General features: G+C 40.8%; 1 protein-coding gene and 1 long non-coding RNA gene across 3 annotated transcripts in view; one reads left to right on the top strand and one right to left on the bottom strand.

The window, feature by feature from the left end:
- The window catches only part of mtus2a (microtubule associated tumor suppressor candidate 2a), a 66,779-nt gene that overhangs the window by 14,541 nt on the left and 25,088 nt on the right, over positions 1–27,150 (top strand). For both annotated transcript variants that reach the window (XM_061962489.1, XM_061962490.1), the window contains exons 2-4: positions 14,009–16,185; positions 16,285–16,537; positions 20,434–20,694. In XM_061962489.1, the coding sequence (XP_061818473.1) occupies positions 14,224–16,185; positions 16,285–16,537; positions 20,434–20,694 (2,476 nt within the window). In that variant the 5' untranslated portion in view covers positions 14,009–14,223. The remainder of the gene's footprint in view (positions 1–14,008; positions 16,186–16,284; positions 16,538–20,433; positions 20,695–27,150) is intronic.
- Positions 22,993–27,150, bottom strand: part of LOC133607654 (uncharacterized) — a 31,486-nt gene continuing 27,328 nt past the window's right edge. The window contains exon 3 of the long non-coding RNA XR_009815433.2: positions 22,993–23,126. This is a non-coding gene — a long non-coding RNA (uncharacterized lncRNA). The remainder of the gene's footprint in view (positions 23,127–27,150) is intronic.

Raw genomic sequence — 27,150 nt, forward strand, 5'->3', positions numbered from 1 at the left:
CCTTTTGATGATATTACAGACCGTAGATGGTGACATCTCTAAATTCCTTGCAATAGCTTGTTGAGAAATGTTGTTCTTAAACTGTTCGACAATTTGCTCACGCATGTGTTCACAAAGTAGTGACCCTTGCCCCATCCTTGTTTGTGAATGACTGAGCATTTAATGGAAGCTGCTTTTATACCCAATCATGGCACCAAACTGTTCCCAATTTGCCTGTTCACCTATGGGATGTTCCAAATAAGTGTTTGATGAGCATTCCTCAACTTTCTCAGTCTTTTTTGCCACTTGTGCCAGCTTTTTTGAAACATGTTGCAGGCATCAATTTCCAAATGAGCTAAAGCAGTGTATTCAATTGAACATAGGTTGAAATATATTTGAAAATCATTGTATTCTGTTTTTATTTACGATTTACACAACCTGGCAACTTCACTGGTTTTGGGTTTTGTAGAATTCCCTTCCACACAGGAGTCCCGTCTCTTTTCCAGCTTGGATGTGGACTCTAAAACAGTCTGTTTTTGATGAAGTGTCGACTCGATATGTATAGTAGTAGTTAGCAAGTTGGAGACTAGCGTTAGCAGCTAACATTATTTGTTGACTTTAAGTTTAACAAATAAACGCACAAAAAACAACTTTGACATTTTTCCCAGAAAATTTGGGTAGGTTTCCATATTCTCAATTTTCTTAGTGTTATAAATTTGAGGTTCAGTTTTGTGTTTAAAAAATGTGTCTATTATGTCCTCTACAAGCTTTTGTACAAGAGAATGAGAAGGTCTTAAGCCAGTGGTTCTTAACCTTAACCACCGGTTTCATATGCGCATTCACCAAACCCTTCTTTAGTGAAAAATAAAATGTGTTTTTTTTTAATTCAAGAAAAAGTGATATGTTTTTTTACTGGTGCACAAAATGACCCGTGCATGAACATCACCTTGTTCAAGGAACAAAACCAACACAGTGCATGAACTCACAACAAATTACACACCTTACACACATTACCATGAATTGAAAAACTTATTCGGGTGTTACCATTTAGTGGTCAATTGTACGGAATATGTACTGTACTGTGTAAACTGTACTGTTTCATATAATGTATTCTCTTCCTTTGCAATCTACTAGTAAAAGTTTCAATCAATCAATCAAAAAACCTGCAAATCAGATGGAAAATTAGAGGGAACATTGTTTGGAGGTATCCATAATACGCCGATAGGGAGAAGTTTTTATTTACACGATAATTCGGATGTGTCTATATCTCCGTGGCGGAGGCTCCGCCGAACCCCTGAGGCCGACTCACCGAACCTCTAGGGTTCGATTGAACCCGGGTTAAGAACCACTGTCTTAAGCAGAGGTTATTTCCTGAGAGGATCCTCTAAGCTTTATCCTATTGGTGGAATCAAAGAATACGAAAAGAAAGTGTCCATGTTAGAAGGAGGGAGATCCTCTATTTGATGACAAGACAAGCATGTTTTATTGTGCAGAATTCGATTACAGCCTATTAGGGTTGTATTGCTGTCACGGAAACACACCTTTCAAACACCGTGAAGCCTTTGGGAACGGTCTAAAAATATGCATGGATGAAAAGGGTGCCATGAGAGATTAATTATAGGCACTGCAAATACACGGTGCTGTACGTGCTGAAGCAGAGGAGAGCATGTTCATGGCGAAGGATAACTGCTACAGTGCATTTTTATGTGAGTGCAGCACTAAATCTAATTATGTCATGTGCGACCACTCCGCAGCCATAGATTACGGTTATGCTTGTGTCGTCGCTCCATGTCCATTTGTGTCCTCTCTTTTGCTTTCTCTACTGGAATTCACGCATACAGAGTGTGAATGAAAGAGAGGAGGTGAGAAAGGAGTGTGGAGTGGGGTTTTCCCCTTGGGACCACGCGCTATAGAACCTGTCTCCACTCCGGCGGGAGGAGGGGAGGAGAGCAATAAAGCAAAGTGCCAAAGACAAATGGCTTCTGTAATACCCACATGTGCTACTGGACCGACAACAAAAGGCGCTGAGAGGAGGCCTGTGTCGATGCATGCAGGTGGCTGTAATGGCTTTGTGTGGAATGATGTCTATGTACACTCTGCATGCATGCTCATAGCTCAGGGGTCGGCAACCCAAAATGTTGAAAGAGCCATATTGGACCAAAAATACAAAAACAAATCTGTCTGGAGCCGCAAAAAATTAAAAGCCATATTACATACAGATAGTGTGTCATGACATATACATTGAATTAAGAGGACTTAAAGGAAACTAAATGACCTCAAATATAGCTACAAATGAGGCATAATGATGCAATATGTACATATAGCTAGCCTAAATAGCATGTTAGCATCGATTGGCTTGCAGTCATGCAGTGACCAAATATGTCTGATTAGCACTCCACACAAGTCAATAACATCAACAAAACTCACCTTTCATGCACAACGTTAAAAGTTTGGTGGACAAAATGAGACAGAAAAAGAAGTGGCATAAAACACGTCTTAGAAAGTCGGAGAAAGTTATACATGTAAACAAACTACGGTGAGTTCAAGGACCGCCAAAATTAGTAGGACAAAACGGCGCTCGCCAAATACTCGAATCAGTGAAACATGTTTTATATAAACAGTGGGCTTTGTAACAATTAGGGAGGCTTGTGTCATGTTTGTCCTCCTACAGAAACCAAATTAAAACAAAAATAGATTGTTTTTTTCCCTCATCTTTTTCCATTTTTCATAAAAATTTTAAAAAGCTCCAGAGAGCCACTAGGGCGGCGCTAAAGTGCGGCTCTAGAGCCGCGGGTTGCCGACCCCTGTCATAGCTGAAGGAAAAAACAAAAAGTGGCATTTAACCGCTTCATTCACATGGCAGATAGTGTTTTAGAAATAAGTCTAAAAGTATGTTGCCTTAAAAGCTGAAGTACACAGTAGCGAGTATGTCACAGTCAAAACAGCAGTGGAACAAAGAACTGCTTTTTGGTGCACATGCACCTTTTCAAAATGGCACTGCTACCTCCAGGCCTGGTGTGCATTTTGCCGAATTTCCAGTTGATTTGGTATGGTTCTGACAATTCGGCCTGGGCTGATAACAGGTTTTGCTGCATAAATCACTACATTGTCCCACTAGTTATTGCTGACAAACGTGACTACTGTCAGCCTTATTTTGAGAGCAAATTAAGCACTAACGCAGGCATGTCAAACTGATTTTCATTGAGGGCCACATCGCAATTATGGTTGCTCTCAGAGGGCTGCTTGTAACTGTGAAAAATACATGAATATAAATGTATATACAGTATATTAGGGATGTAACAATATTGTAGATACCGCAGTATTGCGTTTTCAAAATAGTGCCATGGCATGTGACTGTATCAAACAAAAACTCAGTGTGTAGTTTTTTCTGGCACTTTAGCATTGGAAAATAGCTAAAAAGGTCAAAACTGTCATGACAAACATCTCCTCTCCAAATATCGCCTACTTCCAAGAAACCACCCACCCTCTTTGTGGTTTCGGTAAACAAATGCACCTGCTATCGTTATGTTATAGTTATTTATATAGTTATTTATGTAGATGTATTACAGTAGTTGTTATAATTAACAATACTATAAGTTTTAATTCGTTTTAGTAGGTTTTTTCAAAGGGCATTGTTTTGAATTCATTGACATCTGAACATGAAATTGTTTCTCGTTTCAGTGGGTTCTAAACATATTCTAACAAACAGTTTTGCCTCCAAAGGCCAAATGTGCCATTTTAACCATACAGCAGCACCATGAGTAAAGAGTTTCGCACCACATAAGGTAGTGGATTGCAACCTGTTAGCTGTGCAGATATGCTATCAATGATTGTGTGAGCTTGAAAGATATCAGTATCAATGTGTATTACATTTGGGAAGCCACCCTTTAGTGGACCAAATAAAACAGCTGGCGAGCCAGACTTGCTCTAACACATCTTACAAACATGTTGAAAACAATGTTGGATACTGCCGTTCTATCAACACTCGCACTTGCTTATCTGTGAGTAATGGCTATAAAAAAAACAGAACTTGGCTTGTATCACACAATATAATACGGCTTTGTGTTGTTCAGTCAATGAGAGCATTTATGTGCTCATTAGCAGTATATAAGGGAAAGAGCTTTCAGTAATTCCCTCACTCTGCTCTTGTGAGCTTTTCAACAGTACACTTCACAAACAGGCCTCCATAGCGCTTCCTATAGTTCCTCTATTAACGTCATCCATTAGTCGCTGGAGCGACTCATGTGGCAACACTCTATTGTAATTATCTACATACTGTACATCATCACTCCCACAGAACAATTCCTGCTTGGATTTATAGACAACACTGAGAGGATAAGAGGGCAGTCTTTATTTCCTTGTTAAGCACCGATAGCTCAGCACCTCACTAAATTTTATCACTTCTGAGATACGGCTTGGCTCGTATTTTCACCATGACTACTAAAATGGATACGACTTAACCCACATGGACTGAATGTACCTAGTGGTAAACAATTGTCTCAGTTTCTTAAACCGTGAGGTGTTATTGTGGTGGTGACAGTAACGTACAACAGAAGGTGCAGTATGCATGAAGGGCCTGTTAAAAAACGGACTTTCACGTTTGCCTGTGTCTTTTTGATGCTGTTTTACGCCCAAAGGATTCAAACGTGTATTCCGTCATTCCCAGGGATGACAGTGCCATGACAACAGAAGCAGAACTGTTCTTTTTTTGACTCGATTTTTACATGCCAGATTTCTCCCAGAGAATATGAGGTGTCATTTAAAGCAATATTCCAGTCTAGTTTAAGTAAAGCAGGAATAATTGTCTACCAATCTTGTGGGCAAAGACTATAATATAGAACTATAATTTGTTCTGTATTACCAGTGCATGCCATTTCTTTAATAATCTATTGCCGTATTGACCTGAATATAAGCAGCCCCTCGTTGACAAGACTTGTTTTTGGAAAGATTTTAGAAAAAAATATGAGTAACATATTGACATGAGTAAACTGACAACATGATAGATTGCCTTAAAAAACAAATATCATATTTCATTGCTGCTTTATTGATTCATATTACTTGTAATTGGTATTGGAACTGATCCTCTAATATTTGCCAACTTGTCCAACTTTTGAAACACTTTTTCCAGTGGGTGTTTCACGGCCACGTTTGTTCATGTCACAGGTGTGTGTGTGCCAGTGACAGGAAGAAAACCTTTGATTTACTTAAGGAGAAATCGTTTGAAGCCTCCTACATTTTCATTTATGAATCTCCAAACCACCAATATATGACTACCCTTTTTTCCCCAGACTTTTTGCTTAGGGGAAAATAATACTATATTTATATATGTTGGGACCAGTATGGTATTATACAACTATGAAGAAAAAAAGTCAAGACAAGTCTACTTTTTTACTTTATCAAGAGAGTTTTAGCTTTTTTATGCTTATAACTTTGGGGAAACAATGTTGCAAATGCGCCCTAGTGCACTAAGCAAGTTCCATATACTGAAGACATACTTCAATGGCTTAAGATCCCTGACCTCAACCCTAGAAAGCACCTACAACAAAGACAGCAGGTACCTCCTTACTTCCATTTCCAAAATTATTCAATGAGACATATTTTTGCAGTCTGTCATTTTGCTTCCACTTGTGGTTTGTGCCAGATTGATGTCGTTTGCTCTTTCCCTCGCTCTCATTCAACCGCAACCCTCCCAACACTGCTGTCATCAGCACTGCCGCCAGTGCTGCATCAACGCTGCAATTGATCAGCCACATTGTCATTTGAGTAAACTCACTCGCTTGCTTTTTCTCTTTCACACACCCCGCCCTCACCCCATCTTCTGTGTTTGCTCTCGTAATTAGCTAATTATTTGTTTGCAAGCGCCAATTGAGGGTACATATTAGCTGGGAGCAGAGTGTGCTGATAAGCTTTACAATTTGTTTGTCCAGTTCCATGATTTGTTCCTCGTACTTCAAACACATCCTACGACTGTGTGGTGGTCATGACTTGAATAAAGACAATTTAGTTAGGCCAACCTACATGGCCATTGATTAATAGAACAAAAAACTTGGACGCACAGCAAGGGCTCTGGAACCAGTCCTGTCGAGAGGGGCTGGACTCTCTTCTACTCTGGCATTGCAAACCGTGAGGGGCGACGGGCACGGGTGGCAATACTTGTTGACGTGTGCCTCTGAGCCTGTACTTTGGAGTTTAAAGGTCTACTGAAATGCGATTTTCTTATTTAAACGGGGATAGCAGGTCCATTCTATGTGTCATACTTGATCATTTTGCGATATTGCCATATTTTTGCTGAAAGGATTTAGTAGAGAACATCGACGATAAAGTTTGCAACTTTTGGTCGCTGATAAAAAAGCCTTGCCTGTACCGGAAGTAGCAGACGAGTAGCGTGACGTCACAGGTTGTGGAGCTCCTCACATCTGCACATTGTTTACAATCATGGCCACCAGCAGCGAGACCGAGAAAGCGACGATTTCCCCATTAATTTGAGCGAGGATGAAAGATTTGTGGATGAGGAAAGTGAGAGTGAAGGACTAGAGGGCAGTGGGAGCGATTCAGATAGGGAAGATGCTGTGAGAGGCGGGTGGGACCTGATATTCAGCTGGGAATGACTAAAACAGTAAATAAACACAAGACATATATATACTCTATTAGCCACAACACAACCAGGCTTATATTTAATATGCCACAAATTAATCCCGCATAACAAACACCTCCCCCCTCCCGTCCATATAACCCGCCAATACAACTCAAACACCTGCACAACACACTCAATCCCACAGCCCAAAGTACCGTTCACCTCCCCAAAGTTCATACAGCACATATATTTCACCAAAGTCCCCAAAGTTACGTACGTGACATGCACATAGCGGCACGCACGTACGGGCAAGCGATCAAATGTTTGGAAGCCGCAGCTGCATGCGTACTCACGGTACCGCGTCTGCGCATCCAACTCAAAGTCCTCCTGGTAAGAGTCTCTTTTGTCCCAGTTCTTCACAGGCCAATGGTAAAGCTTGACTGTCATCTTCCGGGAATGTAAACAATGAAACACCGGCTGTGTTTGTGTTGCTGCAGCCGCCGCAATACACCGCTTCCCACCTACAGCTTTCTTCTTTGCTGTCTCCATTGTTCATTGAACAAATTGCAAAAGATTCAGCAACACAGATGTCCAGAATACTGTGGAATTTTGCGAAGAAAACAGACGACTTAATAGCTGGCCACCATGCTGTCCCAAAATGTCCTCTACAATCTGTGACGTCACGTGCCGGCGTCATCATACCGAGACGTTTTCAGCAGGATATTTTGCGCGAAATTTAAAATTGCACTTTAGTAAGCTAACCCAGCCGTATTGGCATGTGTTGCAATGTTAAGATTTCATCATTGATATATAAACTATCAGACTGCGTGGTCGGTAGTAGTGGGTTTCAGTAGGCCTTTAACCCAGTAGACGAGAGGGTAGCTTCCCTCCGCATCTGTGTGGGGGTACAAGTCCTGACTGTTGTTCGTGTCTACGCATCAAACAGCAGTTCAGAGTACCCGCCCTTTTTGGATTCGCTACAGGGAGTACTGGAGAGTGCTCCCCCAGGGTGACTCCCCTGATTGATGGGGGACTTCACCGCTCACACTGGCAATAACAGTGAAACATGGATTGGCAGAATCTGAACCAGAGTGGTGTTTTGTTATTGGACTTTTGTGCTCAGCACAAATTATCCATAACCAACACCATGTTCAAACATTAGGGTGTCTATATGCGCACTTGGCATCAGGACATTCTAGGACGCAGTTTAATAACAAAAAACTATATTAGTTAGGGCAGAATATTTTGCAGCACAAACGAATGAGACAAGCTAGGGAGATTTTGACATAATTGGGGACTGTTTATGAACAACATACACCAACAAAAGGGTCTTAGAGTAAAAAGAAATTAAGGCTAGAACTAGGTGTTTTTTTTTTAAATGCTTCAGTATTATAACGATTAGACAAATGTCATGGCCCTCAGAGGCAAACTCTAAAAACGTTTTGCGAAATGAAGGCATGTTTTTTCAACCTATCTTGTTGTATTTTTATAGACAAATGCTTGTCAGACCCCAAAGATCTATACCAAATTTGATGATGATTGGGCTAAATTTGTAGTGATTTTTTTGTAGAACGCGTTGAGCTGTGTGAAAAATGTTAAATTAATCCAACTAAAGTGGTTAAACATTAGGGTTTAATAACAGTGCCACAATGTGGTGCATCTGTTAGAAAAAATTGCACAGGCAACGCAGTAGGTGTGCGTGTTATGGAAATGTTCACCCTAATGCATAAAACGTTTTGCGTAATGAAGGCATGTTTTTTCAACCTATCTTGTATTTTTATAGACAAATGCTTGTCAGACCCCAAAGATCTATACCAAATTTGATGATGATTGGGCTATATTTGTAGTGATTTTTTTGTAGAACGCGTTGAGCTGTGTGAAAAATGTCAAATTAATCCAACTAAAGTGGTTAAACATTAGGGTTTAATAACAGTGCCACAATGTGGTGCATCTGTTGGAAAAAATTGCACAGGCAACACAGTAGGTTTCCGTGTTATGTTCACCCTAATGCATTCAGCGGTTTAGCTGTTAAAAATTTAATGGATCTTTATTGTCATTGCACTTAAACAATACAACATTTTCAGTACAAACCTGTCAAAAAAACAGACGGGAACACTGATCGAGTCGACTCCCCATAAAAAAGGTAGAAAAAATGGTAAACATGGGGGTAAAAGGATGATAATAGGAGCAAGTCCCAAACTAAACTCCTGGTGGCAGGGGGGTTTAGTTAGAAACCAGGAAAAAAAACTTACGCAAAGCACATATACATATTATGAGATACACCTCGAGAGGGGAGAGCATCCGGCCCAAAGCTGCTGCCACCAGGGGCGCTGCTCCGTTTTCCATCCTACCAAGTGAGGTGAAGCGTCGAAAGCGTGAGATTTGGGGGATGGGGTACGTGTGTGTGGCGTGTATTTTCCTTGGATGCGTGTAAGCCTGCAGAGTAGCTCTGTTCCACGACCTAGGTGCTCTTGCAAATGTGACAACACAGACAGTAAGTCTAACATAAGTCAACAAACAACAGGTGTATGTCCATAAGAGACAGGTAGGATATTTGTAGCGTCTTTGCTGCACTGTCCTTTTATTAGGGGAATCCGAAAGCAACAACCTTACCATGTAGTTTGCAACCAGGGAAAACAATCAAGATTCAAGATGCTTTATTATTGTCCATTCTTTAACATGTACAAGACACATAAGAACTGAAATTTCATTTTCGGCACAGTCCCACTAAGAGCAGACATACGTTTACAGGGAGACAAGACGGGACCGCCAATGGAGCAGCCACTTATGGCGCTCCTTAAAAAAGGTGGGAAAAAGGTGATATCGGGAAAGGGGGGAAGAGTAAAAAAATATCAGTCTAAGGCTGGACCCTCGGGAGGGGGTCCACACTGAGTCCAAGGGAAAAAAAACTCCCATAGCATAGCACACATAAACATGTTACATATAATCACAACAACTCGCAACAGAGGGGGGGGGTGTGGATTTGGGGCCCTGGAGGCCGACCTGCTGCTATAAAGCGCTACTAGCCATCCATAACCTCAGGAATTAAGCAGTGGTGAAGGCGTTGGTTGAGGAAGGGGCGGGTGCGTGCATGTATGCCCAATTAACTTGGTTGTGATGTTGAAATGTTTTTGTGGACTGGGGCCGATCTCAAAGTTCGACACCAGGTGTTGTTGAGAAAAAGGGAAGTCAAAAGCGTCCATCGTTGAGGTGTCCTCGGGTGTGTTTTTCAGAACAGCCTGTTCCTGCGTCAAGGCCATTCGAGGGAGTCAAATCGTAGATTAGGATGTTGTTTTCTTCGAACAGTCAAAACAATGACTTGCCTGCTCTATGTGTCCGTGCTGGTTTCTCTCAAATTCAATTCAATTCTCCTTCTCAGCAAACTTCTCCATGATGTGATCCATTTTGCGATTCAGTTCAGAAATCGCCACAGTCTAAAAAAATATGTCTCGGTAAATATCAGTTACCATACTTAAGATGAAGTGAAGTGAAGTGAATTATATTTATATAGCGCTTTTCTCTAGTGACTCAAAGCGCTGTACATAGTGAACCCCAATATCTAAGTTACATTTTTAAACCAGTGTGGGTGGCACTGGGAGCATGTGGGTAAAGTGTCTTGCCCAAGGACACAACGGCAGTGACTAGGATGGAAGAAGCGGGGATCGAACCTGCAACCCTCAAGTTGCTGGCACGGCCACTCTACCAACCGAGCTATACCGCCCCACAAGATGTTGGCATTTTTACCTTCTAACAGAGGTGGGTAGTAACGCGCTATATTTACTCCGTTACATCTACTTGAGTAACTTTTGGGATAAATTGTACTTCTAAGAGTAGTTTTAATGCAACATACTTTTACTTTTACTTAAGTATATTTATAGAGAAGGAACGCTACTTTTACTCCGCTACTTTTATCTACATTCAGCTCGCTACTCGCTACTAATTTTTATCGATCTGTTAATGCACGCTTTGTTTGTTTTGGTCTGTCAGACAGACCTTCAAAGTGCCTGCCTTACTGGTGACGTTTCGCTTCGTTCCACCAATCAGATGCAGTCACTGGTGACGTTGGACCAATCAAACAGAGCCAGGTGGTCACATGACCTGACTTAAACAAGTTGAAAAACTTATTGGGGTGTTACCATTTAGTGGTCAATTGTACGGAATGTGTACTGTACTGTGCAATCTAATAATAAAAGTTCCAATCAATCAATCAAAAGTGTGAAGGAAAAAATATACTTTTTTTATTTCAACCGTACATCCCGTCAAAAGCCTCAAGACTGACCGCACATGAGGACGTTCCTGTCTTCACAATAAAAGTGCCGCTCCATCGCGCCTGCGCTTTCAAAACAAGAGTCTCCGAAAGCCAGCGCAAACAAGCTAGCAAGCTACGGAGTTTGACGCCAATATATTTCTTGTAAAGTGTATAAAAACGAATATGGAAGCTGGACAAATAGGATGCCAAAAACCCACCACTTTCATGTGGTATTAGACAGAAAGGAGGAACTTTTCTTCTCCTCCATTTGAAAACGTGGACGTTACCAGCACTACTGTCTGATTACAATCAACGCAAGTCATCAGAATCAGGTAATACACCAACTTATATTCTAGTCTTCATTAAAGAAAGGAATCTATATGTTAAACATGCATGTATATTCATTAAAACACCTTTAACATGTAAACAAAAACAGCAAAATAAATACATATAAATTATATACTGTGTATATCAATGTATATATATATATATATATATATATATATATATATATATATATATATATATATATATATATATATATATATATATGATATGAGTGTGTATGTTACTCATCAGTTACTCAGTACTTGAGTAGTTTTTTCACAACATACTTTTTACTTTTACTCAAGTAAGTATTTGGGTGACTACTCCTTACTTTTACTTGAGTAATAAATCTCTAAAGTAACAGTACTCTTACTTGAGTACAATTTCTGGCTACTCTACCCACCTCTTCCTTCTAAGGAAAAAGCCTCTGATATGACGTTTGAGATGACCTTTTACAAAACAAATCATACCTATTTTGCTCTTGCCACAAGGCAACGGGAGCTTCTGTCTTTGACGTTCTCACTGCAAACACACAGAGCAAAGCCACCTGACAACCCCTGCTGCACGTAATATAAAGGGCAGGATTTCAGTTTGCAAACTTGGATTCTACTCAAACATTCATCAAGATGAGCTTCAGAACACATACATTATGACTCTCCCAGTAATGTAATGCACAGACAGGTGGCTGAATGCTGTAAATTATGATAAACTAGTATTGCTATAGCATAATTACACACTATGGGGGTCACCAACAATAGCTAATACTCTCCTTACATTTGCCTTCCTGTCATCTGTTCGTCAATTTCCTTTAAATATTAAACTAGATACTGTCACTTTGTGCATAACTCATAGCCAACTGTCCCGGCATTTGTGAGTAGAGACATCAGCCATATGGTGCGCTAAAGGAAAGTGTTAACCCTCCTGTAGAGATCAGCCCCTAGCATGGCTTGATCCTCACAGGGCTGATGATTCTGCTCCCCAACACCAGCATGTTTTCTCCTGCTAGTAGCATGCAAACACTTACTAGTCACTGACATGCACTGTACTAGTGTACACACACAACACAATCATTTTGCCCCAATAAATTATATTTAAAAGGTTTTTATGGGGGGGGTATTACAAAACACTTCACACTTTTCTTTTTATTTCTCTACATCTCTCTGAATCATCCCTGGAGTGAGTCCAGTCTAACAAGCACTGATCCAGCCTTCACCTCTCTCCTTACTTGTCTCCTTTCTCAATGCCGCTCCGTGAACATCCATAATAACATAATCAACCTCTTGCTATAATTGCTGGACCTATTACCTGTAGTGCTCTTGCTTTATCACAGGGATGTACAAAGCTTTTCCATTGAGGGATGCGTACACAAATTTTGAAGGAGGCGGGGGACACTTTTTGTACATTAAAGTTACTAAATCCAATACAATGTAGGCCAATCAATGTATGCTAGACTATCTGAACAAAACATCCACACTTAGCTCTGTGCTATAAATAACAAAGCAAATTAGTGTAAAATCTAATTTAACCCCATTAAGATCCATCCATCCATTTTCTACCGCTTGTCCCGTTCGGGGTGGCGGGGGGTGCTGGAGCCTATCTCAGCTGCATTCGGGCGGTAGGCGGGGTACACCCTTGACAAGTCGCCACCTCATCACAGGGCCAACACAGATAGACAGACAACATTCACACTCACATTCACACACTAGGGCCAATTTAGTGTTGCCAATCAGCCTATCCCCAGGTTCATGTCTTTGGAGGTGGGAGGAAGCCGCAGTACCCGTAGGGAACCCATGCAGTCACGGGGAGAACATGCAAACTCCACACAGAAAGATCCCGAGCCCGGGATTGAACTCAGCACCTTCGTATTGTGAGGCACACGCATTAACCCCTGTGTATTCAATTTATTCTTGTTATTATTATTCTTTACTAATATTATTATTCTGCCAACATAAATATTTGTAAGGGATTTAGCACTCACAAGAATTTTGTACACATGTACATAATGATAAGGCGCAAGGAAATCATCAAAGACCAGAGAGTTGCATTTTGTGTGTGTTTGTGTAATTTTCTAATCTGAGGTGTGTTTATTTTGTCTTTAAAACGTGTGAATAAATAAAAATAAAATTTAGCTGCAGGCCGCAAATGGCCCCTGGGCCGCACTTTGAAAACCCCTGCTTTAACACTATGAACTAATTTTAACACACAATAATTATGAACAAAACCAAGCTGTTGAGAGTTTTGTGCCATGTGATGTCACACTACAACTGGGAGGGATGTGGTTCCAAAAAGTGATTAATTAGTGCAGTAAAGACGTTCTTTAAGTCAAAATTAATATTTTTTAAATCATATTTTATGCATCACCTTGATTCTATCATATGTCCTGCATGTATGGAAAAATTGACAACAGAGAATCTTTGAAGTTATTTATCATATTTATTAGTTGCTCGACAGTTATTTGCTAAGGCTACTAAGGACTTTTGGTTCAGTACTCTGGTTTGGGAACAAGAAGAAAAAAATGTAGTCTGCGTTTTGGTGCACTTGGCAAAGCATTCACAATTGTAAATGGGATCAAAGGCTGTGCAGTAAGAACATATGCATAAAGTAAGGATGTGATGCTCACTGCTGGGTGAATATACTGGTTATTTTCTGTTTTGCTATTTTTACAAGATTAGATTTAACTAAAGGCTTAAAAAATAAGTTTTTAAAGAGCCCTGTTGTTGAAAGCTACACAGCTCAAAGGCATGGACCAGAGTTAAACTTACAGCATGCAGGAATAATAAATACACAAGAGAAATGCGCTGTCCCTCTACTGTCTTATATTCTGGTAAAATGGTAAATTATGTTGTTCGTTGTCTTATACGGTTTACTTTTTCTTTCAGATTGCAAAGACCTCAAAGAGGAATCATCACTGACATAATTTTAGCAGCAAACGCAAGACAAGAAACGAGCTGAGGTGGAAAAAAAACATGAAATGATATTCTCAAAGCACCATTATTACAAAGACTTTGAAGAAAATAAAGTGAGAAGAAAGAAAGGTTTTTAATCAATGGCCTCAGGCTTGTGTCTTTGAAAACGCCCAAAAAGACAGTCCAAAATGAGCATTCCAACTAGTTTAACGGGACTTGGTGTTAATGTTGACAGAGCAGCGGACAAAGTCACAAACAAAGCTCGGATTCAGTTCTCCCACACTGGGGATGACAACGACAATCGATTGCCTTCTTTAAGTGATGACAGAGGACAGTTAGAGGACACAGGGTACAATATGACCCCCCTCCCACCTTTGGTATGTCAAAGTGAGTCCCATGACAAGATGATGATCTGGGGTTCTGAGCAGCAATGCTCCCATCCTGGGCTCAGAGAGATAGAGCTTGTGGAATGTCAGGATATACACAGGTTTCTGAGAAGCCCAGAGGAGGAGGACGACGAGGAGGATGAGGGGGAGAGCACAAAAGACGGCAAAGACGAGGGGCCAATGTCAATATCCTCCAGTTCGACTGCCAGTTCTGCTTCCATTGGGCTGAAAAGGAACGACAACGACAGCAACAAGGTGGAGAACAGAGCGCACAGAGACAAAGAGGTGAAAGGAAAGATTACCTGTAGTACAGAAGAACTGGACACTTGTATGACAGGTTTAAACGATGAAATAAACACCAAGACAGGTGGAGGAGGGCTCAAGCAGTCCAAGTCTGAGACAAATGTGTTTGTGTCAAATCTATCTACCCTTAAACTCAGTGGAAGTCTGTCCAGCACCCTGGATTCTCATAGAGACGCTTTAATTTGTCTGCCCAACTCCAAGACCAACCCCTATTTGAATGCCAACGACGCTACCTCAGCCCAGAGTTTGAGAAGGGCAGCTCCTTCAGACCACAATCCTCCAGTGTTGTATCATCAAAAAAGATACGAGGAAGAGAGAATCCAGTTCAGAAATGGATCTTCTTCTGAAGGAGGTCTGGGCCAAAGAAGGAGGACCAGTTTTGACGAAAGGGTGCTACCACCGAAGCGGCAACAGCTTGTTCGACCTCTCTGTCAGACAGAGATGGGAAGAGTCTCAAGCTTAGAGACTGGTGCACAAGATGCTGAAATTGGACAATTTCCCTCTAACAATACTGCCGCAGTTTCACCCAGTCACACTGACAACGGGTCAAATAGAAAACTTGCAAGATCATCTTTACGTGAACCCTCAGATTTTTCACATCTGTACAATGCATGTGGAGTCTTACAACCCAGACAACCCAACCGGACAGTGCAGAAGGAGGTGTCGCCGGTGGAGAAGCCGCCAGGGCCATCTGCAGAGTCTACTTCAAATCCCTGCAAGCCATACACTATGGAGAAGCGACCCCAGACTCAGTTCACCTACAGACGTAACTGTTCTAGTCCCAAAAGGACATTCACACCTCCCCAATCCCCTCTCAGGACACCCCAGGGCTCACCACATAGACAAGCCTCAATGTATCTCATATCTAAGGATACACAAAGAGGAGTTCAAAGCAGCCCTACTATAAAGACACCAGCTCAGGACAATGAAAGCGTTTCAGTGAGAGCACCAGTTATAACCAACATAACCCCGACTGGAATCCCCAAAGCGCCTCTTAACAACCAGCACAGAAACTTTAACTCAAGCCATAACTCAAGCCCCAAAGAGAGGTCTCCTTCACTTAAACCTAAAGGAGTTCGCCCCAAAATCATTACCTACGTCCGGAAAAATCCTCAGTTCAAGCCTCAAGCTGCTGACGGACATTATCAGGTATCTTCTCTACCAGCAAGGATATCAGCATATCCACATGGTGCAACACTCGGTTCCTTCAAAGACACACCTATAGACCTCTCTAAGCTTGACAAAGAAACCAGAGGGGTACCAGTGCTCAGTGCCTCCAATTTGCTTTATGACAAGTACCGCAAGGAGATGCAAACCAACATATTCCCGTCAGGATTAATAAGTAGGAGTATCCATGCCCCTGGTCATACAAACACTGTTACACATACACACCCGCACAGCTATACAGCACCTCCAAAGCTTGGCAGCAAAGCAGGGGACTTCTATGGAGCTCAGCCCAAGGTAGGCATTCCTAAACTAGTTGTTCTAATTAATCACTTAGCTGAAACGCAAAGATAAGTAATTAGTATTCATCAAAGTACTTTATGAATCCATTATTAGGTCGGGAGATCTACCAGTTTTAAAGAGACTTCTGCAGAGGACCCACTGCAGATCCGGACAGCTGCTCAGGCTGGAGGCAGTGGCAGTCTCTTGCGCTGTGGCCGAGGAATGCGTTTAGGTCTGGGAGCGGTCACAAGGACAGCTTCAGGCACAGTCAAAGGCAAAGAACCTGGCCAAAGTCAGAGGTCGGCAATCAGCCAACCAATCCAACCGGTCATCCCAGCAGCTGGCCAGAAATGCCAAGATACCGCAGGTAAATAATAATAAGTCTAATTTACTTTTTATCTACCATACATTTGACACACCAGTAAGCTACGTTATCTCTCTGCTCCCTTGCACACGTGTTCCCATGTGTCGTTGTGGGACTGCTCTGACAATTTGGCCTGAGATGAAAGTAGCTCATTGAAATGCATTGCCTCAAATTTTGGATGATCCGATCAGAGGATTTTAGCATGCCCTCTGATCCCAGGCAGCATCTATGAAACAACATTAATAAATAACTACTTGATTTCTCTTCACCTTCAGCTGAGTCAAATTTCTAACTGGCACAATTTACTCACCACCTCTGGCACCTGCATTTCTATTTATGATGCAATAGGACTGCCAGTGGAATATTGAAGTTAGAAATTTGCTAATCATCCTCCCACCAATGCAAGGAAATTAAATACATTCCCATTCTACATACCTAATCTGCTCTCTCCTTAGATCTGGTAAACATAAACATGTAGTGCATTTGCCATATGTTCGGATATACAGATCTATATCATAATTATACATACAAATCTATTCAGCCTACTGCTATAATGTTCCCCAGCTTCCTTTTTACAATCCCTGTTGATACATATTAGTGTTCCACAGCCTGCTGGGAAACATAAGCTTTGAAGTGAACTCCAATGAATTCTTAATTAATGTCACTTTCTTCCCGCTGCAACCTTTTACAAAGACAGCATGCAAGCAAAAATATTGTGTTGCATTAGTGTGCATTCTCAATACAATGCTGGTGATTGGGATCTATTAAGTCTATAAAGCGCTCTAAAAAGACATCTAAAAACTGCCAACAACACTCCATTTACATGCCTGTACATTTACATGTTAACCAAGCTACTACTTTTCTGGCCTCATGACACATCACGTTCCTCACTCTGCTCCATTAGACCACTCGCGAGTAGCCAGCTACAAGCTAACAGTTAGCTTGAATGGCTAATAACATTGGTTGAAGAAGAAACCTGTTTCTGCTGGACTGGATTTGAGTTTGGGAAATTTAGTACTAGGTTATAAACCATACATTTCACCTGTATAGTAGGGGAATAAGGCACCAAGCCGAGAAGTTGGGTCAACTTTGAAAATCCACGTGCTACCAATGGAACGCAGCATAAAACCAGACAACCTCGCTAGAAAGCACTTTATCTGAGGAGTGAGGATTGCTCTGAATTTAACAGCTCTGGGAGAGCACAAGTGCTGAAAGCTACGACCATCCTATCAGTCAGCATTGCAGTGAGAGCGAACATTGTAAGTCACTGTTTTATGTTCTTATTTGAAACCTTTACCAATAGTGCTACATGATAACACTCAAAGTCTCTCACAAAGTCTGCCATTAGTGGTAAAGACACAAAGTGCTCTCTTCGCTATTTCTGTTGACGGAAGTAGCGTTCATTATTATGCACTCTGTGAAATCAATACGCCCAGGAAATAAGTTATGGTCATGCTTAAAATTATATTACATGTTATCATGAATGTGCATGTTACTACATTACATACATACTTACAGCATATATTTAATGATGTTTTAGAGGGCTTTATAGACCAAATTTTCCTGTTACTTGCATTGTTAGCTGCCTCGTACGAACCGTTTTTCGCTAAACTGGATGCACTAAAAAAGGGAAAGACATTTCTTTTAAGTACTAAAGTAAGAACATTTATCAAATGTAGCAGGGGTTTCAAGTACAAGGTAGGCCTAAATCCGGACACGCCAGAATACCTGGCAACTGAAAAATAAATAAAAAAATAAAATATTTACAAACCAGCAAGCGAGCTATAGATTCCTCAAAGGCACATTATTTGATTCTAATGGATTGATAAAGTAAACCATGTGTAAATGTCCAGCAAAATTTGTTTTTTGAGGGCCATATTATGTTCTTTGAGGAGAGGTGCACTGTGCCACACTTTGAAAACTGCTGCTATATTGGATAACTCTTGCTTCCCCTTCAGATTCAGTTAAATAATGTGTGTTTTCATTCAGCAAGAGGGGAGCCGGTGATGTTCAGTTTTAAGTGGATATTTGTCTGAATTTCCTCGCCCTTTGAAGGGGAGAACCAGAACTGGGGACAGGAGGGAAATTGGCGCATTTATCTTTAATGATCTAGGGCTTCCAAATCCAAGCATTGAGCTCCAATCTAATACTGAGACCAAATGGCTCACAGGCTCACAATAAGTGAGGAGGAAAGCAGCAGCAATGATAGCACTTTCAGGCCCCCACTTTTTCACTTCCGACCAACACAGCTCATATTCTTTCCCCACATCAAATGTTTGTATTCTTGGATTGATGTGATGGGAGCTTTGCAGCATCCAGTTGATAACACATTAGGCCAAGTGGAGAGGAAACAACGTCTTTCCTACCTTATCTCGCCAGCCAGCAGGGGATAATGTTTTACCCCGGATCTAGACCTAGCAAGGCACATGGAGAATGTGTATAGTTGTTTGGCCCCCTACATTTTATTGTTTGACTTGGGAAAAAAACTGCTGTTGGTATCCCTTTGTTCACCGATAATCATTTCCCCACTCCTTCTGATTGATTGGCTGTCCACAGGATTTATAGAGAAACAAGCTCAGCTCAATTTGGTCTATGAATTTAAACTCTGACAACGTTAGCATTACAGTACATAAAGTACCAGACATTAACTCACCACATCGAGTCGAAAGCAGCTGTTAACAAACTGTTGTGTTAGTGTTAGTAGTTTTTAAATCTGAGTTCCAAAACAGTTGGGTGTCAGAAAGCCCAGAAACAGCAGAGTCAGCACTCGATGATGAACAATTCGCCAGGAAACAAAGATCATATCTATGCAGAATTGTTGGAATCCTTGCTCACACTCCCAAATAAGCTGCCTCCCTTTTTTCCACCAGACACCCAGTACTGTCCATTTCCATGGTCAAAGATTCTTCTATTCACTACCAAAATTAATAGTACAGTAACCAAAAAATGGCGCTGGACAAGACTGACTATATGTCCACTGACTCTTTCAGGCTACTGTTCAACAAGCAAGGAATGGAAGAATGAAGACGCAAAATGTCTGATCACTTCTATTTTAATAATGTTCTTTTAATTGGTGGGTTACATGAGCACAGTATTTTTTTTTTTAAACTAATCACCTTCCTTTAGAGAAAGAAAATTTACGTTCAGAGTCAACATAGCAATTTTATGCCTTTGAAAGTAGTTTTAGAGCCATAACAGAGGGGGAACTTGTCTGTGTGTGCGGGTATGCCAGCCCTGTCGTGTTGAAAATATCTGACTGTGGGATACCGTGTTGCTGTGTGAAAGTGCACACTGTTGTGTAAATATCCAGCTCATATAGGTTGTGTATACATTTTTGAAATACCAGATTGAATGTGACCCAAAAAATCAGAACCCATACAAGTTTCATTAAATCCTATAAAATCTCAAGAAATTTACTGACCTTAAACTTCAGTCTGTGTTCGATCATTTACCAATGTTTCGGTTATCCTGGACGCTTTGCATAAAAGTCATGTTCTTTACAAAATCTGCAGCATTGGAGGCAAACTTAATTGCAGCCTTCAGGCCATCAATGTGAAGAACAAACCTCAAACAATAGGCAAACAAAAGATGGCAATCAGAGAAAAAATCAGGGAAAGAGAAATGTGTTCAAGTAATTGAGATTTTGCGTGACATCTGCAAATTTGCCTCCAATACCACAGACCTCTTTTGGAGAATATTTATGTAACACGACAAAGATAACTGAAACTTTGGGAATGATCGTTCACAGGTTGAAGTCCAAGGTCAGCAAATTTCAACTAGACCATGGTAATTTTGAATAAAATGTTTATGGGTCACCCTGCACGTTGCTGGGATAGATTATTTTACTCCTGTCTTCTTCCTACAATTTGACAAACTGTGTTGTTTTGTTGGTACTCTAGCTGAGGATGAGGTTTTCACCTATCATCCACCTGCCCCTGAAGCACCGGCATCAGCGCAGGAGCAGGCTGTGACTTCCAGCAGGTCTCTACTTCCTAAAGCAGCAAACCAGTCAGGCCTACGTCCGCCTGGCTTCAGCTCCACCCGTCTGCCCGTGGGCCGCCTGGCAGCGTTTGGCTTTGTCAGGAGTTCTAGTGTGTCCTCCGTCTCCTCCGTTCGCTCTGCTGACAGTGCACGGAGCGACCCAGGCAGGACGGTTCACTGTAAGTCTTAATACAGTATCTTAAACCTGCTTGATGACTAGAGAATTTTATATACTATATCTAGACAGTGTCATGATCATCACCATACTGTTTGTATTACCTTGTTTTATTCACCCTTCTCATATAATTTACATAAACACTCCCCACCCACGTTCATTATGCTACAGTTACAGCAAAAGATGCTTTCCTTTTTTTTCTTCCAACATACAGTAGCGTCATGATTGCTAATCCTAATTGGAATTAGACCCACCAGTACCAACCTGGGATTACTTTTCTTCAACAACGAAATAGAACATAATGCTTACCCAACAGTTCACCCCTTACCAACTTTTTCGTCTTTTTGTATATATCAGTAATTTACATGAGATAACTGCCTTCTCAGAAATGTGTAGAGCTGGAACACTCCATTAAAATAGCAATTGTACACAAAGTTGTAATGTGGTTGGGTTAGTTGGCTGGATTTGGGTAAAACTGCATGCTTTTTTAATGTGACCTACATAGCTTGCTGTTCCTCACCCAGTTACAGCTGACGTAAGCTCCTCAGCTCTGGCGTACGTCACTTTCACTGTTATGTCATCCCTGTTTCCCCCCTGAGTACTTGTTTCATCTCCACTTTCGGCCTCCCATTGGTTGATTCTTGAGTACGAAGAGTGTGGCAATGTGGGGGAAGCAATGCTTCTTAGCAGCTGTGAAACTGGGGAGGAACTCTTCTGCATGCATCTCCATACCAGAAGATAGAAAACCATTTTCATATTCTTATCAATATCTTATAAAATTTGGTCTGATAGACACGAACAATCATACAAACTTTGAATGATAGTCCAATTAAAAGCAAACTAAACCTATATTATATTGTATAATATAGATACACAATAGCAGGGGTCCCCAACCATGTTCTTCTGAAAGCTACTTTTACAAAATAAAAATGGGAAAGAGAGCTACTCATTTTTGAAATGTTTAATTTCATCGCTATTTCAACCCAAACAAAGGTAATAGGCTTGTTTTGCCAGAGTATGAACAACTTGTTGGTATTCACAACTCACATTTTGTATTAAAATGTTTGTTCACCTAACATTTCTAGTGCAGGGTTTTTTTCATCACTATTTGAGCTACTCAGGTAAAAATAATCGATTTAATGTTTTACAATAATAATACATATTTTTAGAAGTGCTTTTCTAAAATCTCAGACACTTTACAATAATACACTAAAAGTACAATTAATACAATAGACAAGAAGCAAACATGCAGAAAATATCAGTAATTGATCTAAAAACTGAAAACAACTAAAAGCAATACAAATTAAAAGGTACACAAAAAGTAAAGGGTGTGTTTTGGCATTATATGACTGGCAATATTTAAATTGTACTTCATTTAAGAAGCATATCTCCATTCAAACACTACATTTATTATTTTTAGGCTATTTTGTGGTAATTTGTCATTAATTGAATAAATAAATAGCTATAAAAATACTGAGAGATTAGGCAAATATTCTTTGACCTTTTGGCAAGCTACCGGTTGCTCACAAGCTACTGGTTGGACACCTCTGTACTGTACTCTATATAGTTTCTCCATAAAATACAGAGATTGAAAATAATATACTGCAATGATAGTTTCAGTTGCATATCGGTTATGTGTTCATCAAAGGTTGATGAAAATTCTCATTTTTATTTTTTAATCTATTCATGAAAATTATGAAACGATTTAGAATCAGAACAAATAAAAATCACAATCTTTTTTTAGAGAACCCCTAGTCACTGGTGTTGCCCACCTATTTAGAGAATAATACTTGTGAGTGTACTCACTTTTGTGAGCTACCGTATCTTCTTTGGGTTTTTTCTTGTTGTTAAAGGCAAAACACATTGTGAGCCAGGCAATGTCTTTTTACTACAAGGAACAATTAGAGAACGTAAGATAAACGTCCCTGGAATTCGAGCCTTGTGCTGATTTGAATTTTAGATACTGCCACTTCTGCTTATAAATAATTGCAGTGTAAAATCTGCGCGTAGCCCAAGGTGTTACGGGGAAATAATGAGATCCTTCTGCGTGAGAACACGGTTTGCTTCACAGCAAGATGGTTGCTTGACAATTAGATAGAGAACATTGCACTTGTGATCAGGAAAATAGCCTGGTTTTCTAACTAACAAGACTATTTTATCTCTTGACACTGTGTTTATTTGAGTGAGTATGCGCGCGTGTGAGCGGAATGTGTGCGTGTGTGTGTGTGTGTGTGTGTGTGTGTGTGTGTGTGTGTGTGTGTGTGTGTGTGTGTGTGTGTGAGAGTGTTTGTGATACCTTTTTTTTTTTTTTTTACTGCTGCATCACTGCAGGGAAGTTTTCCCCTCTTGGCACATTCCACAATCCGATCAAAGAGCAGTCAGATTGACAGATGAGTTTTCGCACATCCTTCCAGCGCTTGTCGGCGGGGAGAACGTCTGAAATGAAAGAAAGTGGGGAAACTAGTTGGAAATAAGGCACTTCAGGGGCTGCAGATGATGCCGAAAAGGATCATTAAGGAACAGAGTGATAGGAAGGCAAGGTATGCCAATCATCTGTATAAGTGGGTTAGAAAGTGATCCCTTGAGTTTAAGCTCCCCACTGTCATAGCTCATCAACCTGGTTACTGGCCATACTTGACAATAATTCCACTAAATGACACTCTGTGTGTTTATATCTGCACAATTGTATGCTATATTGTTTGTGGCAAGCCGGATGTTTGAATCTGTCGCCAAATCGTTTTGTCAGAGAGGCTGAACGCTGTGCTTTGGGAGCCCTCGGGCGCCAAAAATTGTAGCGTCGAACATACATTATAGATCACTGGGAGGAAAAGCAATCTGATACAGTTGACGAGCTGCATGTTTACATATAAAACTGTATGTAAGTATTAAGTTCTAGCATCTGGGGATGTATAGGTTACTATATAAACTATCGATTAGCCATTAACGTGATCCTCTGGCTGACATCTCTGAGGTGCTTGAATGTGTGTGTGAGAGAGTGAGAGCATGCATGCATGTCAAGTACATTGGGAATACGTTGTTAATTCCACTGTGATTGACAGACTCCATTACATAGTGGGGGTGGGGGGAGATAGTTGAACCCTGCAGAGGAAGGCCTATGTGCATTATGGAAACTCAATAGCCAAAACAACCACAGCATTATCGCCGCAATCAGTCTTTTTTTTTTTTAAGTGATAGTGAAATAATGATGAAATAGATCATGCGTAGGACAGACAGGAAGTGTGTGAGATGAAAAATAGAGAGGGGAGTGGATGCTGCACCCCAGATGCCACGGCTCGGATCTCAGATTTTGGTGTGTGACTCACGCTAGCTCGCTGTGAGCAGATGGTTTCTATGGCGCATGTGCGCATATAGTAGTTACACACACACATGCACACACGCTAGTGGAGAAGCAAATCAGATTGGCCAATTAGATATGGATGCCACTTGGCAACAGGAAGGCAGGAAAACTATCGTGGCAGCCTTGACGCATATACTGACACCATTTCATCCATCTTCTCTTTTATCACGCTTCATATCATCCTTGGTTTGGACCAAAGTCAAAGTCCAGAAATGCATATCTCACTCACATACACACATCACACAAAATATTAGGCACACCTACACAAAGTAATGCGTTCTGTACAATCTACATTACATTTCTTTTACCCTGCTTAGGGATGTAATGAATACCACTAAAATTGACGATTAGTATTACTGTGTCAAATAGTATTTATCGTAAAACCTTGATTAATTACCGCACTTGGAAAAACTCCCATGGAAAATGCTAATTTTTTTATTTATTTTTAACATGTCCTGTCCAGCCACTCAGGAAAATCATACTGTTGATGTAGATGCCCATATCTGCTGTACAGATTTATCTTTACAAAATAGAAGTGTGGGATACTTTTTTGTATTTGACTTTATCAAATGGATATATTTAGTGTTCGGCGCAACCGGAACGCCTCTCTGGGTTTACAATTGATGGGCTTAAACACATTTTTGAAAAGTTAGCCAGCCAGTCACTTCTGCGGAAATTTGCAGTTTCTCATTTTCCTGACGTGTACTCACTTTCGCCACAGCATGAGCACGTTCCCAGGATGTAGCATTCCAAGCATCAGGTGTTCTGACTTTGTGCACTGGCCCTAAACAAGAGCCAATTAAAAGGCTCCACCTGTCATTCATCACACTATACCTTCAATCAAAAGTATTGAAGGGGAAATGTACTTAAACACTTCTTAGACACAGTCGACCACACAATTCTTTTAGATCGCCTGAGAGACTGTGTGGGTGTCAGGGGGACTGCATTAGAGTGGTTTAGATCCTACCTGTCAGAAAGGTCCTTCTCTGTCAGGCTGGGGGACGCCACTTCTTCTTCTGCGCCGCTTTACTGTGGTGCCCCCCAGGGATCTATTCTAGGCCCCATCCTGTTCGCTCTATATCTCCTCCCTCTTGGAGAGATTTTTAAGAGGCATGGAGTGTCTTATCACTTTTATGCAGACGACTGCCAAATTTATATGCCTATTTCAAAAGGCCACGGCCCCCTGACACTCCTTCTCAACTGTCTATGCGACGTCAAGGCTTGGTTAGCCCAGAATTTTTTAATAATGAATGAGGGAAAAACGGAAATTTTAGTGTTTGGTCCGGCCCTCACTGACTTGGGACCATTGCAAAATTATGTGCGTCCCAAAGTCACCAGCCTTGGCGTCACTATAGACAGCGATTTTAAACTTGACAAACAAGTCAATGGCGTTTTAAAATCGTGTTTTTATCATCTTCGTCTTTTAGCAAAGGTAAAACCGTTTTTATCTTTTAACCTTTTTGAACAAGTCGTGCATGCTTTTATTTCAAGTCGCCTGGACTACTGCAATGCACTTTATGCTGGCATTAGCCAAAAAGCTCTCTCCCGGTTGCAGTTAGTCCAGAATGCGGCAGCACGACTTTTAACAGGGGCCAGGAGACGCCAGCATATAACCCCAATCCTTGAGAGTTTGCACTGGCTCCCTGTTCATTTTAGAATTGATTTTAAAACCTTGCTGTTTGTTTTTAAAGCTTTACATGGACTGGCACCTCAGTATATCTCGGACCTTATCCAAACTTACAATCCTGCGCGCGCTCTGAGGTCCGAGAGCCAGCTCCAGCTCGTGGTGTCCAAGACGAGACTTAAAACCAGGGGAGACAGGGCCTTCTCTGTGGTCGGCCCTAAGCTCTGGAACACTCTGCCCCTCCATGTTCGAACTGCTCCCACAGTGGAGTGTTTTAAGTCTCGTCTTAAGACCCACTTTTATTCTCTGGCTTTTAACACTACGTGAGTTGTGTGGTCCTCTGTTGTCCTCTGTGTTTTTAAAATTTTGCTTTTTGCTTTCTATTTACTGTTTTAATTGGTTTTACCCTTTGAAATTGTTTTTAATCATATTTATTTTATATTGTTTTTAATTGTGTTTAATATTGTTGTGCAGCACTTTGGAAACATTTTGTTGTTTAAATGTGCTATATAAATAAAGTGGATTGGATTGGATTGGATTGGATAAACCCTCTAATTAAACATCCAAATTTGAATTAGTTGATCAATATGATATACACAGAAAACATTTAAAAAATTTTAACTATTTAAAACATGCTGTAAAAATGCATATCCTCTGAAAATATGCATTATATAGCCACAAACTGGAGGATACATTTTTAAATCAGGATACAATTTTTAAAAAATGTTAAAAGGTTTTATGAATGATAAGTGAACATCATACTCGGAATGCAAATGATGAAATTGTTTGGAAATGAATGACTGATTTAAACATTTTTGAAAAAGACATGTCATGGAATTATATTTGGAAAAATGCCCTTTAGAAGCATTAAACATAAGGTGAGTCAATTTAACATCTTGAATAAATTGTATTGTACACCCTCACAGTTAAAATGAGTGCAGTAGATAGCAAGTTAGGTATAGAGTGTCAGACAGCTGAAGGAGCTCTTATTTTTTTATTGTGGGATTGTCATAGAATAAGAGTTGTGGTCTGTTGTCAGAATTGCCTTGTTTATCCATCCAAAGCCACGTAGGTCACGTGAGGTGCCTGCGTCACGAGAGTTGCTAATATTAGCCAAGTTAGCTTGTGTGTTGAACTGGAGACAAATTAAATAAAGAAGTCGTGTATAAACAAGCACAGCTTCCTCATTAACACGACATGGTGTCAGAGTTAAAGACTACACGTCGACAGTGATCAAAGAGTGGCAAAGCCGCTTGATTTTGCCCTCTGGGCGCGAAGGACAGTGCGGCACAGTGTGAGGCTAGGCTCAGGCCGACACCCGACAAGCCAATCAAAATGACAACAAACGAAACCGAAGTCAGCCAGCCCCGACAACCGCCATGCGCATGTGCAGCCACGGACCACAATAGCTGCCAACCCCCTGCACCGTCCTCAACAGCCACGGGGGCCCGCACCATAAACAAACGGCAGCAAAGACA

The sequence above is a fragment of the Nerophis lumbriciformis genome, linkage group LG09, assembly GCF_033978685.3.
Source record: "Nerophis lumbriciformis linkage group LG09, RoL_Nlum_v2.1, whole genome shotgun sequence".
NCBI lineage: Eukaryota > Metazoa > Chordata > Actinopteri > Syngnathiformes > Syngnathidae > Nerophis > Nerophis lumbriciformis.